This window comes from Sciurus vulgaris, assembly GCF_902686455.1.
Source record: "Sciurus vulgaris genome assembly, chromosome: 8".
Classification (NCBI taxonomy): Eukaryota; Metazoa; Chordata; class Mammalia; order Rodentia; family Sciuridae; genus Sciurus; species Sciurus vulgaris.
The window spans coordinates 70,568,783-70,582,852 of record NC_136468.1 but is presented as its reverse complement, the minus strand read 5'-3'; the positions used below and the strand labels follow the sequence as shown (position 1 = coordinate 70,582,852).

At 34.1% G+C, this 14,070-nt stretch overlaps 1 protein-coding gene across 2 annotated transcripts in view; it reads left to right on the top strand.

Moving 5' to 3' along the window:
• Positions 1-13,076, top strand: part of PNPLA8 (patatin like domain 8, phospholipase A2) — a 49,555-nt gene extending 36,479 nt beyond the window's left edge. For both annotated transcript variants that reach the window (XM_079149350.1, XM_079149351.1), the window contains exons 9-10: positions 3,764-3,959; positions 10,790-13,076. In XM_079149350.1, coding sequence (XP_079005476.1) covers positions 3,764-3,959; positions 10,790-11,064 — 471 coding nt within the window. In that variant the 3' untranslated portion in view covers positions 11,065-13,076. The remainder of the gene's footprint in view (positions 1-3,763; positions 3,960-10,789) is intronic.
• Positions 13,077-14,070: the final 994 nt, after the last annotated feature.

Here is a 14,070-nt window from a genome sequence, read left to right as displayed (position 1 = left end):
GAGTTATTGATATTATCCATTCGTTAGTTCCTGGCAGGTGTCCTGATTTATGATATGAAATGATTAAATATACATTAAAAGTAAAAAAAAAAAAAAAAACTCTACATTGTAGGCTATTAAGCAAACATACAGTGTACTAGAGTTAAGACACAGTCCTCTGTATTTGTGTAAAAGATAATTAGCAAATTAGTCAGTTCATTTTTCCAGTTCTTAGCACCTAGCATTGTGCCTGGCATGTGCCAAGTCCATAGTAAATAATATTCATAAATAAAAATACTCAAGTGAACGGAAAGGCTATAGGAAATACCATAGACATAACAGCCTAAGGACCTACCAGTAGAAGAGGTGTCTGACAGGAGTAAGCTAATATAAGCAAAACTTAAGGGATGGTATGCCTCACCACTACACTAGAATCAATACCAAAAATCTTAATTACTGTACTACTTTGATAAAAAGTTTGCAAAGAACAGAAATTTACTTTGAAAACTGGCTAGTGAAACCATTAGAAACCTGGAAGTTTTTAAGTTTGGGATTGATTTTGCTATTATCAATTCTTGCTAAACCTTTTTTGCCCTTTTTTTTTTCTTTTTGTCTTTTTTAAGCCTCTTTACAGGCTTTTACAATAATGGAGGCTGGGGAGATAGCTCAGTTGGAAGAGTGCTTGTCTTGTAAGCACAAGGCCGTGGGTTCGATCCCCAGCACCAAAAAAAAAAAAAAAAAGACATAAATATAATAATGGAAAAGTATTTTGTCTTAAATATCCAGTTGATAAGAGTGTAACAAATGTAGACTTTAAGATAAAATGTTTGATGATTTTTTGGCTGAATTACAATTAAATGTTACCTCTGCTATGAGATGAATATCATTCTAGTGTCCTATTAATTTAAAAGAAAGGAAAAAGTTGAAAGATTAAAATTCATATTTTAAAAAGTCTTTAGGAAATAATTATTACCTCCATTTAAAAAACTCAAGTCAGTTTTTACAAAGTTCAGTAGTACAAATACCTAGCCAATTTATGACTTTCAATAGATTTATAAAGAAAACTAAATTTTTTAAAATTTATTTTTATTGTAAACAAATGGGATACATATTGTTTCTGTTTGTACATGAAGTAAAGGCATACCATTTGTGTAATCATACATCTACATAGGGTAATGGTATTTAATTCATTTTGTTATTTTTCTCCTTACCCCCCACCCCTCCCACCCCTCTTATCCTTCTATACAGTCCCTCCTTCCTTCATTCTTGCCCCCCTCCCACCCACCATTATGTGTCATCATCTGCTTATCAGCAAGATCATTCGTCCTTTGGTTTTTTGAGATTGGCTTATCTCACTTAGCATGATATTCTCCAATTTCATCCATTTGCCTGTAAATGCCATAATTTTATTATTCTTTATATAGAGTAATATTCCATTGTGTGTGTGTGTGTGTGTGTGTATCACAGTTTCTTTATCCATTCATCAATTGAAGGATATCTAGTAGTTTGGTTCCACAATCTGGCTATTGTGAATTGAGCAGCTATGAACATTGATGTGGCTGTATCTCTGTAGTATGCTGATTTTAAGTCCTTTGGGTATAGGCCAAGGAATGGGATAGCTGGGTCAAATGGTGGTTCCATTCCAAGCTTTCTGAGGAATCTCCACACTGCTTTCCAGAGTGGCTGCACTAATTTGCAACCCCACCAGCAATGTATGAGTGTACCTTTGTCCCCACATCCTCACCAACACCTATTGTTGCTTGTGTTCTTGATAATCGCCATTCTAATTGGGGTGAGATGGAATCTCAGGGTAGTTTTGATTTGAATTTCTCTTATTACTAGAAATGTTGAACATTTTTTCATATATCTGTTGATTGCTTGTAGATCTTCTGTGAAGTGTCTGTTCATTTCCTTAGCCCATTTGTTGATTGGAAAGAAAGCTAAATTTAAAAATAGTTCCTTTCAACTGGTGAATTAACTGTGGTATATCTAAGTAATGAAATATTACTCAGCAGTCAAGAGGAATGAATTACAAGTACAACTATATGGATAAATGTCAGAAACATTTTGTATGAAAGAAATCAGACCTAGAGAATACTACTAAATAATTTCATTTATTTTATTAATCTGATGTGTGACCTTGAAGAATAAATGAATAAGCGCATTTTAAGGATAAGAGGATTAAAGAATTGAGATTCCAAGGAGTTATAAAATATGTTGAAGTCACATGGGGTAAGATAATGACTTGAGGTGGAAAGAAGTATACTCCCAACCCTGAGATACCTGGAAGTACTATCAGGGAAAAGCCACATTTCTGTGAAGGCAGAGGAAGATAGCGCTTTCAGAAGAGATTACACTGGGAGTTTGAACTGCGGAACAGTTCAGTAAGAGCACAGGGGAGGGTTTAGGATATGGGAGAAGAGGAGAGCTGCGTGAATGGGACCGAAGCAGAGAATGGAAGGCACAGTGGAGTTCAGAATGGCATGCAAATTTGGTCTCTGCTGTTTCTTTGAGGAAACTGGGCCTAATGTTCAGAAAATCTTGTCCCACATCCAAGGTGATTGGTTTCAGCAAATGCAGGCTCAGCTCAGGGGCTTCAAACTCTGCATATAATGGTAGCAGTCCCTAAAGCTGTAGGCATTATAAACTTTTTGGTGAGCCATAGAGTACACAGGTAATCATTTAGGTTTTTCTCAGTGAACTGAAACCATGTACTTGATACCAGAGAAAGCCAAAGGCCTACTTCTTGTTTTTTTTTTTTTGTTGTTGTTGTTTGTTTGTTTGGTTGGGTTTTTTTTTTTGCAGTGCTAGGGATTAAATCCTGGGTATCATATGCTATGTATCACTTGACGAGTACTCCATCCCCAGACCTAATTCTCACATTCTTAACTTGCTCTTTGATATATTTAGTTTAGGATTCTGCTATTTGCTATGTATTTACTGTTATGCTACTCTGAGTTTAGGAGTTTAGGGGTGATAAGCATTTAACTATATTACTAGATGTATATGGGAAAAGAGCCTGAGTAGTCATTTAAACTATTTTAAATTAGATATATTTCCCTAAATTTTAAATAAAACATGATATTAACAATTTAGAATATTTTAATATAATTGTACAATGCATCCCATAATAGTTTGCCTATAATTTTAAAGACTTTTATTTTGTTGCATTTTGCAGTACTTCGCTAGCATATTTTACCTTCTTTCCTTTTGAATTCTTCAGAGTAATCGTGATTATTGATAAATGCTTAGAAATATAAAGTATCACCTATTTTGCTTAGGTTATAACTGCATTATCTTAGATATACTACCTTGAAATTGTATTGTTGATAAAATTTCAAATAATTTAGAATTAATTAGCTATATTTGACTTGTGAGAGAAGAAATACTTTCAATTTTTTGGTGGAACCATGGTTGTTTTCTGTTAACTTTATATAGAACATACCAAGAATGTGCCATACATTAACCACCAAAAACAATGTGCCTTTAAAAAGTAGTTCAATTCAGTGTTTTGGGGACAAAAAGATACACAAAGCAATACAAGAAGTTGTTCAAAATGGGAAAGGAAAACTTAATACAAAATTTCCTCATGTGGTTGTTGGGTTTGCAGCTGAATATATGAAATAAATTCATTGTAAAGGAACCTCTTGTTTTTAAATACTTTATTATATAGTTCAGTTTTCCATGTATAAACATACCAGTCTTTTTAAAATATAATTTTTGTTTTCATGTTTATGACCTGTAGTTTCACTTTTAAGAGTTCTTTTTTAACTTTTTCTTATAGGATGGAGGTTTACTTCTGAATAACCCTTCAGCATTAGCAATGCATGAGTGTAAATGTCTTTGGCCGGATGTCCCACTGGAGTGCATAGTATCCCTGGGCACTGGACGTTACGAGAGTGATGTGAGAAATACTACGACATACACAAGCCTGAAAACCAAACTTTCTAATGTTATCAACAGTGCTACAGACACAGAAGGTTAGTTTGTTTCTGTGCTACTTTGAGACACTTCAGCATATATTTAGTTTTTGGTAGATAGAACATGCTGATCTTAACTTCCTAAGAGTGTGTTATATCTGTATAGTGGGCTTAGAAAGCACATGGGAGCAAGTATTTTGTTTTCCATTTTCCTCACTCTTATTTCATTAGAGTTACCCTGAATAGAGAGACTGCTTCCACCTAGGAGCTTCCTTAGAAATTGTAGGAATGGCACAAAACCCTAGATGGAGATAAGAAAGCAAAAGGCAGCAAAAGGAGTCAGTTTGGTTCAATATACACATAATAACAGTGAAGGTACTTCTGGAATTAGATTAGAGTACTTAAGGAATTAGATTTTCAGTAATGTGAATGTAAGGAATCCCACGGAAACCACGTCGGACATGGGAAATCACATAAGGGAGTTTATTAAGCAAACAGAGTGTCTCCCTGCAGGGTAAGAGAGAAAATGAGAGGAAAAGAAAGGGAATGAGAAAGGGCGCACGCAAGAGTGTGAAAGCCAGGAGGATAGAGAAAGTGAGGAGGAGAGAGAGAAGAATGAGAAAAGATGGTGGGGTAGCTACAGTACAGCAATTGAATTTCCCGGGCTAACAGGGGACCAATATCAGAGAAGGATACTTGCAAGCTGACTGATGAACCAATAGCTAGCTAGGATGTTCACAGATTGACAAGTGGTTGGGAGGCGGGGAAAATGGCTGCAACTGAAAGGTCAGGGGGAGCAGCTTTGTACATTACAGTGAAGGCAAACTGGAATTAAATACTTGCTTCCACTCTTCCTGAATCCATTTAAAATCCATCTAACATGTAAATCAAATCACTTCTTCCTTAAAACACTGTAGACTTCCTAAAGGGAACAAAATTCAACAGCCTCTCTCACTGAAATTTAGACTGTGAGACCTAGCCTTTGAGTACATCCCTTCTTCCTCTCTAAGCCACTCTTTGATTCTTACTGTTCCTCAAACTTGCTAAGAACTCTTCTGTCCCAGGGCCTTTGCAGTTGCTGTACTGCTCTTTCCCCAGGTATGTGCTTGACCCTTACTTCATTCAGGTCTCTGCTCAAATATCATTTCCTCAGAGAGACCTTTTCTGGCCACTTTCCCAACTTCCTTACCATCTTACCCTAAACACTTACCCTGCTTCTAGTCTTCTTTCTTTTGTTTGTTTTTGTTTTTCTCTTGGAGGAATATGGATATGTATTACATATATAATTGTTTACTTATTTATTAGTCCCACAAGTGTGTAGCTCAGTGGTAGAGCACTTACCTGCCATGTGCAAGGCTTAAGGTTCCATCCCCAGCAGTTTACTTTGCCTTACCCAGTTTACCATTGATTCCAGGGCATGCCATGTACTGGGCAGTCAGAGGGTATATGTTGAATTTCTAGCTTTAGTTTTAGATTCTTTGTAGTACTGTTTTATTTTTATGTGTGTGAAATATATTATTAAATTTTTTTAAAATCATCATTTAACATTTTTAAATATCATTCTTTTTATATCAGCATGTTATTGACTATATCATTATCCTAAGTGAGGGTTTTCAACTCCCCACTAAGGCCTTTATCCTTTAAATGAAAACCAACAAAAAACAGATAAATTGGACTTTTTAACATCTGATATTTTGCTGTTAAATTAATAGGATATTCTTTTTTCTCAGCTCTATTATGATCAACAAATAAAAACTTTATATACTAAGGTATACAACATGGTGTTTTAATATGTCCATCTTATGTAATGATTCTCACAGCCAAACTAATTAACATATCCATCACCCATGTGGTTACCATTTTGTGGGATCCTACTCCCTTAGAAAATTTCAAGCATACAAGCATACAATATATTATTATTAACTATAGTCACCATATTGTACATTTCATTCATAGGACATATTTATCTTACGAAGTTTATACTCTTTGACTAACATCCTCACATCCCCAACCCCCAGGCAACTACCGTGTTATTCTGTTTCTCTGTTTTAGATTCTGTATATAGGATGATATCATGCAATATTTGTCTTTTAGTGTCTGGCTTATTTCAAATGGTTTAATGTTCTTCACTCTCATCTGTGTCATTAGAAATGGTTGGGCTTTTTTTTTTTTAAGGCTGAGTAATATCCCAGTGTTATTTCCATGTATCAGTTATTGTGAATAATGTTGCAGTGAACAGGCAAATGCAAATATCTCTTCAAGATTCTAATTTAATTTCCTTTGGATGTATAACCAGAGTGAGAGTGCTAGATCATATGGTGGTTCTAATTTTAGTTTTTTGAGGAACCTCTATACTGTTTTACATATGTCTGTACCAGTTTACATTTTCACCAACAGTACACAGTGGTTCTCTCTTTCCACATCCTCATCCACACTTGTTATCTCTTGCCTTTAATAGCCAGCCTAATTGTGTGAATTGGTATCTCATTCTGATTTTATTTTGCATTTCTCTGATAATTCAATAAAATATTCTTTCTGTTAGCATCTGCTGAGACACAGCTTTAATCTGTCAATCTCATAATACTGAAGTCAGTACCTCCTGCAAACCATGTAATCGACCCTTTTGGAATTTTCTAGAAATATGAAATGCTGCCTCAGTGTACTTACACTCTACTTAATGATACAAGTGCATGATAGTTTAATAATGTTAGTTAACTTAGAAAAAGATGTAATAAGAATTTTATTGAAGCATGTAATTACTGATACTAGATTGTTGTTTACCTGCAAAGACAGTAAATTCTTGTGCTTCAACCTAATACATAATCAATTCATGTGAGTCAGCCTAATACATAATCAGTTACTAATTAGTGAATGTATATAATTTAAGAGTATGGATTAGGAACAATGAGGAAACTAAAATAGATTGGTATAGAATGACATTAAAAATTAAACTTGGTCTTGGATATATGGCCCTTGGACATTTTAAAGGAGGATTAAGACTTCTACTCTTGCCATCATAAAATAATGGGGCCCAGATATTTCCTTCTACCATTAGAAAATTGGACAGGACAGTAGTTTTCACATATTAGATGACAGGCAACATAAAAAAAGGATTTCTGAGAGAAGGAATGAGGTGTAATCACCATGTTTACCCAGCTTGCTCCCTGAAGAGTTTCTATACTTAGCACATAGAGGGAGAACCCCAAACAATAGATCAGTCTTTTGAAGTTCAGTAAACAGAATTTGGAGTTTAGAGAGTTAAAGGAAACAAGAATTAGTAGAAAAATACCCTAGAGAAGCAGCTTCATGCAGCAAAGTCCCCTTGAGTCTTTGGCCAAATACTGATCTGTGCCTGCACGTGAAGAAACTACCCAAGGCAGAAGAAAGAGCCACCAAAAAGGATTAGACAGAATAATACTTGGAGCCCATATGGAATCAGAATAGCTTCTGATTTTTTTTTTGAATTTTTTTTTTTGAATTTCCATCAACAAGAAAGACCTTGTTATTCATGGGATTTGTGGTAGAGTCCACAGAAGTAGTAGTAGCATCAGATTAGCTCTAGAAGAAATGTTCTGTATCCACCCTAACAAACTTAAAAAAAAAAAAAAATCAGATTGAGTCCAGGTTACATCAGAGCTTAAAAGAAATGCTAAACACACACAAACACACACAAATGCACATCAAATCCAATTAATATCATTTTTGGCTTAAAAGCCAACAATATTTAGAGAAATTCAACAAATTCCAGCGTATAGATATGTTAAATTCACAATGTCAGGCATTCATTAAAAAAATTACCAGGCATACAAAGAAGCAAGAAAAGACAACCCTTAATCTAAAGAAACCCAAACAACAATTGGAACAGACTTAAATATTAAACCAATGACAGAATTAGCAGACAAGGATATTATAATCGCTATTGAAAGTTGTCTTATGTTCACTAAGCTGAAGGAGACAATAGAAAAATGCAGTATCTGAAACAAAAATATACTTGCAGTTCTCCATAAACAGTTCTCTGTAAATACTTGCAGACAATAGAAAAGGAGGGAATACTCCCTAGCTTATTTTAAATGCCAGCACGAATGACCCTGATACTAACACATTATTTTTTAAAAATCCCAGGAAAAGTCTAATCAGTATTTCTCATTAATATACATGCAGCAATCCATAGAGTATACTAATAAATCTAATTCATCAAATATATTAAAAGGAATACACACAATATGCACTACTAGGGTTCATTCCACAAATATGGGATTGTTTTACAATCAAAAAAATTAGTGTCTTCATGATCTTACCTAAAAAATGAAAAAGATGATCATCTCAGTAAATGCAGAAAAAGATTCTGACAATCTAACATATATTCATGATAAAAACTGAGCAAATTAGGAACAGAAGGGAACTTCCTCAACCTGATAAAACAAATAGAGCTAACATTATATTTAATGCTGAAGACTGAACGCTTTCCCCACCTAAGATCCGGAACAAAATAAGAAGTCTGTTCTTACCACTTCTAGTCAACACTGCTCTGAAAGTTTGTTCCAATGCAGTAAGGCAATAAAGGAAATGAAAGACATGAGAATTAAAACTTTATATGGACAAGATGATTGTCTACGTTGAAAATCCTAAAGGAATCTATAAAAATGCTACTAAAACTAAAATTGAGTTTAGCAAAGTTGAAGAACAAGGTCAATAAACAAAAGTCAATTGTATTTCTGCATACTTGCAGTGAACATTTGGAAACTGAAATAGATATGTACATAGATCAATAGATATCATTTATAATAGCATCAAAAATATTAGGGCAAGGATTGTGGCTCAATGGTAGATTGCCTAGCACATGTGAGGCACTGGGTTCAATCCTCAGCACAACATAAAAATAAATAAATAAAATAAAGGTATTGGGTCCATTTATAACTAAAAAAATTTAAACCCTTAGCTACATAAAAAATTGTGCAAGACCTAAATATTGAAAACTGTACATTACTGAGAAATTAAATGCCAAAATAAATCAGTAGATACACCATGCTAATGACTTGAAAATTTCAACCTTGTTAAGGTATCAGATTACAAATTGACTTGTAGACTCAGTGCAATTCCTATGAAGATCCACACTGACTTTTGGGAGGCTAGAAATAAACAAACACTATAAATGAATGCAGATATTTTCCAAAGAACCTAGAATAACCAATACAATAGTGAAAAAGAAGAAAATTGGAGTACTTACTCTTTCTGATTTCAAGACTATAAGACTATAGTTAGGAACTATAGTATTTGAAGAGAGAGAGACATAAAGATCAATAGGGTATAACAGGGAGTCCAGAAATTGATCCATTATGTAAACTCAAAAGAGTTTTTATAAAGATGCCAGGATAACTCAATGAGGAAAGATAGTCTTTTACAATGAATGGTGAGACCATTAGATACCTGTGTCCAAAAAGTTGAACCTTTACCCTTCACACCATATATAAAAATTAACTTGAAATAGATCATAGACCTAAAGTATGTAAGAACTATAAACTTCTAGATGGATATGCTGAATAAAATCATTTCTTAGTATTTTTTTTAGTTGTAAATGGACACTATACCTTTCCTTTATTTTTATGTGGTACTGAGGATGGAACCCAGTGCCTCACACATGCTAGGTGAGCACTCTACCTCTGAGCCACAACCCCAGCCCTAGAGAAAATCTTAATGACCTTGAGTAGGCAAAGATTTTTAAAATAGAACACAAAAAGCATGAACCAATAAAGAAACAACAGTTAAACTAGAACTTCAGTTCACAAACTTTGCTTTTCAAAAAAATACTTTTAATAAAATGAAATGTCAAGCCATAGACTGAAAGAAAAATATTTGTAAAACCTCGTGTATGTGTGCACACAAGCACACACAACATGAAAGAGTATCTAAAGAACACAATCAATTCAATGGAGAAATTGTGGGCCAAAGATTTGAAAAGAATCTTCACTGAAGAAGACAAATGACTAATAAGTAAGATGAAAAGCTTCTCAGCACCTTTAATCATTAGATGAAAATTAAAACCACATAATATTGCTAAAAACCCTCTAGAATGTCAAAATGGTATGGCAGTTCTTAAAAAAAAAAAATAAACATACTCTTACACCATATGACCCAGGAATTTCATTCCTAGGTTTTTATCCAAGAGAAATGGAATAATATGTCCACACAAAGACTTGAATGTAAATGTTGTTGCAGGGTTATTCCTAGTAGCTAAAAACTGAAGAGAGCCAGAACCAGAACTGAGAACAAAATCTGATAAAGCTACATAATGAAACACTTACTCAGTAATAAGAACACTGTATGATACAATATGGATGAGTATCAAAGCATTTTGCCAAGAGAAAGGAGGTAGACAAAGAACTACAGAATTAGGATGCTGTTTGTATGAAATGGTAGAAAAGGCAAAGGGTAAGGGAGAAACAACTTTTAGGGACTTGAAGGAAATTTTGGGGGTGATTGAAATGCTTTGTCATGATTCTTTGCTGCTAAGTTTGCCAACCTTTTTCAAATTATACAGTTAAAATAGGTGTATTTTATTGTGTGTAAGTTATACCTCAAAAAAGATGATCCTCAAAATGTAAAAAAAAAAAAAAAAAAAAAGCAAGTTTGGAAAGAGAAGAGAGTACTAGAACAAGTATCCTAATTTAGCAGAATATATGAGGTATTTTTGGAAGATGAATTTCATTTTGAAGTTCAGTTCATTGTTATGAATTCTCTACTCCTATTTAATGAAATGAGCAAATCTTTGTAATGTACCTATAATGAAGATGGTTTTAAATAATGATGAATAGATCATTGTAGAATAACTCACAACTCACCTTATACCTTCTTTTCTTATTCACCTTTCACCCTCTTTTTCGTTTTAACAGAAGTCCATATAATGCTTGATGGCCTATTACCGCCTGACACCTATTTTAGATTCAACCCTGTCATGTGTGAAAACATACCTCTTGATGAAAGTCGAAATGAAAAACTGGATCAGCTGCAGTTGGAAGGGATGAAGTATATAGAAAGAAATGAACAAAAAATGAAAAAAGTTGCAAAAATATTAAGTCAAGAAAAAACAACTCTGCAGAAAATTAATGATTGGATAAAGTTAAAAACTGACATGTATGAAGGTCTTCCATTCTTTTCAAAATTGTGATGAGCACATGCATATGTTCTCAAAAAGAAGGCCTGTTCAGAAGATCCACTGAATTCAGTAAGGAATTGTGGGGTTCAACACCAGTTAACTTTGAAATACTTATGAATTCTGGGGAATCCTGAAAACAACAGTGCTTTGAGGAGTTTGCACAGTACAGAAATATGCTTGGTTACAGAATTCACATGGGAATTAGGTTTTTTAAGATGTTAACAGTTAACTAAGCTTTAGGAATTTTATTGTGCTATTTAGTTTTAGTAGATGTTGATATTACATTGTTCGATGTTTGAAAATTTATTAATATACGTGCCAAACAAGAAACTAAGAATATCATATTATACTTTGTATTTTTGCTTTCAGTCATCATAATCATGTTGAATTTATGTGATCATTGATTTTCTTTCATGTAGGAAAGTTAATTTCTTCTTGCACCTACTTATGTTTTCATTAGCTGTGTTCTACAATCCACATGCTCCCTTTTACTGTAATATCATCTAAATAGATGAAGAAAATGAAATTTTCTGTATTAAAATACTTTTACATTTGAAATAAGCAGACACTGTTTTCTATTCAAAATTTACTTATTTCAACATTGTTTGGTTAAAAAAGATAGGTGACCAATGGCCACCTTTTCCAATGGGCCACCTTTTCCCCCTGAAATTTGAAGATGATGATGTGTGTTTACCTTTCTAGATCTAGCTTTCACTTATCATATGCTGTTACAAAATTAATTGTTTGAAGTTACTGAGAAAATATTCCTATCATTAACAAAAATAAATTATTGAAATAATCTATTGTTAAAAGGCTAATATCATTTTTAATTTTTTATTGTTCACAACATAGCTCCCCATTTCTTGTAGCATTTGAACCCATCTATGAGCCGTGACACGTAAACAAGTTGTCAGGCTTCTTAGTTCATTAACTCCTTTAACCATCTGCTTTTCATGGAAGTTAAAACCTTGCCTTGAAACATTGTGACAAACAGATTCATTTTTGTCATTATCTATTTGCCATGTAATTTCTTACATCATGTCTAGATTTCCCAAAAAAAAGGTAAGAACCCTTTGCTTTGTACATATAAACTAAAGCTAACCCTGTTGCCCAGATTGTCATATTGCAGCTTTGCAACATTGATTCTCAGAAGCCATGAGATCTGTTCAAAGAGAACTGGAAGGAGTTGCTACACAGGCCCTCTGTGACCTTGGGGAAGATGTACAACATCTCTGGGCTTTATTTTACTTGCTGAAAGAGGAAAGCTAACTCTAAAATTTTGTAACATCTAAGTTACTTTGTTTTTAGGCACAAGATAAGTAAGCTTCCAGTGACTTCTGAAAATATGTAAAATAGCCCTTTCAGACCACAAATATATATAAACTTTTATACAACTAGGACAACTTGTAATTGTAAGAAAAATACAGATGATTGGAATTATGAATATTTGGGTAAATTCTTTGTTATAAAGCAAATTTCAAGCACCATAAACTAATATTTACATTGTACCTTCTTATAAGGTTACTTTTTCTGTAACCTGACATAGTTCATCTGTTGTGTAGCTAAAGTTTACTCTCAGTTCCTTGTTTGTGCTTGGCCAATTATTTCCTTCTTGAATGGGACAATACGCAAGTGTACTCTGGTCATGGCTTCTTTCTTCAACCGCATAGCATGACACCTACGTCAGGTACATCCAGTTGTTTGGTGCACTAGTTTTCAATTGTTCCTATCCCCTTTTGTACTTGAAACTGGTTATCTGAAAAACTGTGTAAGTCACCTGAGATAACCTGCATTTTATAATGAGGCCAGTGCTTTCTTTGTTCAAAAACAACCCAAAAAAGAAGATTCTGTAAATATTCAAGAGAAATATAGAAAGAGATATTGAAATGAATTTATAATCCTATACAGATGTCTGCCATTCTCAAAGAAGCAATGAAGAATAATAATCTTCTTTATAAAATGTAATAAATCCTCCAACTCAATTATATTAAAAAACAGAATAAAAATTATTTTGATGCTCAGGCCCTCCTGGCTATCTCATTTATTATTTTTATAATAAATGATATACTGGCAATATTTCAGTTCTCTTCTTGCTGTAGATATTATTCTTTATTAAAAATAGTTCCTCAGATGGAATTGTCCGTAGAGGCACAGAGGCTGGATGGGATTTCCCTTAGTGGGTGGAGAGCACCCAGGCTGGGTTATAATTATACTGTGTACTTCTTCCCCTCCCACACCACATTTTTATCCAAAAGAAAACAGACGTCAAAGGACTCTTTTGAGAAGGAATGAAGTCACAAAAAGCCTGCAAGCAGTCTGTGGGGATAGAGGGAGCCTTTCAGCTTTGCTTTGGAGATAGGGAAGAGCTCAGTAACTAGTGACAGCTCCCTCCTTTTCATGTGTGATAGAGCTTCTTATTACTGAAGCACCTAGCACCCCTAAAGTTCAAATTCCAGAATTTTACCTAACATGCTTTGCCCTAGAAATAGTTCTACTCAGTTTGGAATTTTCATCAGCCTGAGTGTCAGTAGTGTAACTAAGAACATAGCTACCATGTGAGAGCTTACTGAGTACCTGGAACTGGGCTAAGCAGGTTAGATGTATTAGCATATTTTATTGTCACAACAAGCCTATGACATGAATATCATTATCCCTTTCTTAGAAAAGTTTGCCTGTGATAACGACAACCGAAAGTGGTAGAGCTAGCAATCCATTCATTTAGCCGTAAGTCTGTTGGTCTTTCCTAGAATACCTTTCCTGGAATTGAAACATTCAAATCCATTTTACCAAACAGAATCTGTGAGATGTTGGGTTTAATTGCTGAAAAAAATGTACTCCCCTCACTAGGTGTCATTTCAATTTTTTTAACCTCAGTTGTATTTTGGGGAAAGAAATTATTCCAACTTCAGTTATGTGGATATTCATGTCTTTGTTTAACAAGGTTCTCTATTGGCAGTGGTTTTACCCATCTCCCTGAAGGATTTGCAGATCTAGAGCAGGGGAGGGGAGGAGAGATCG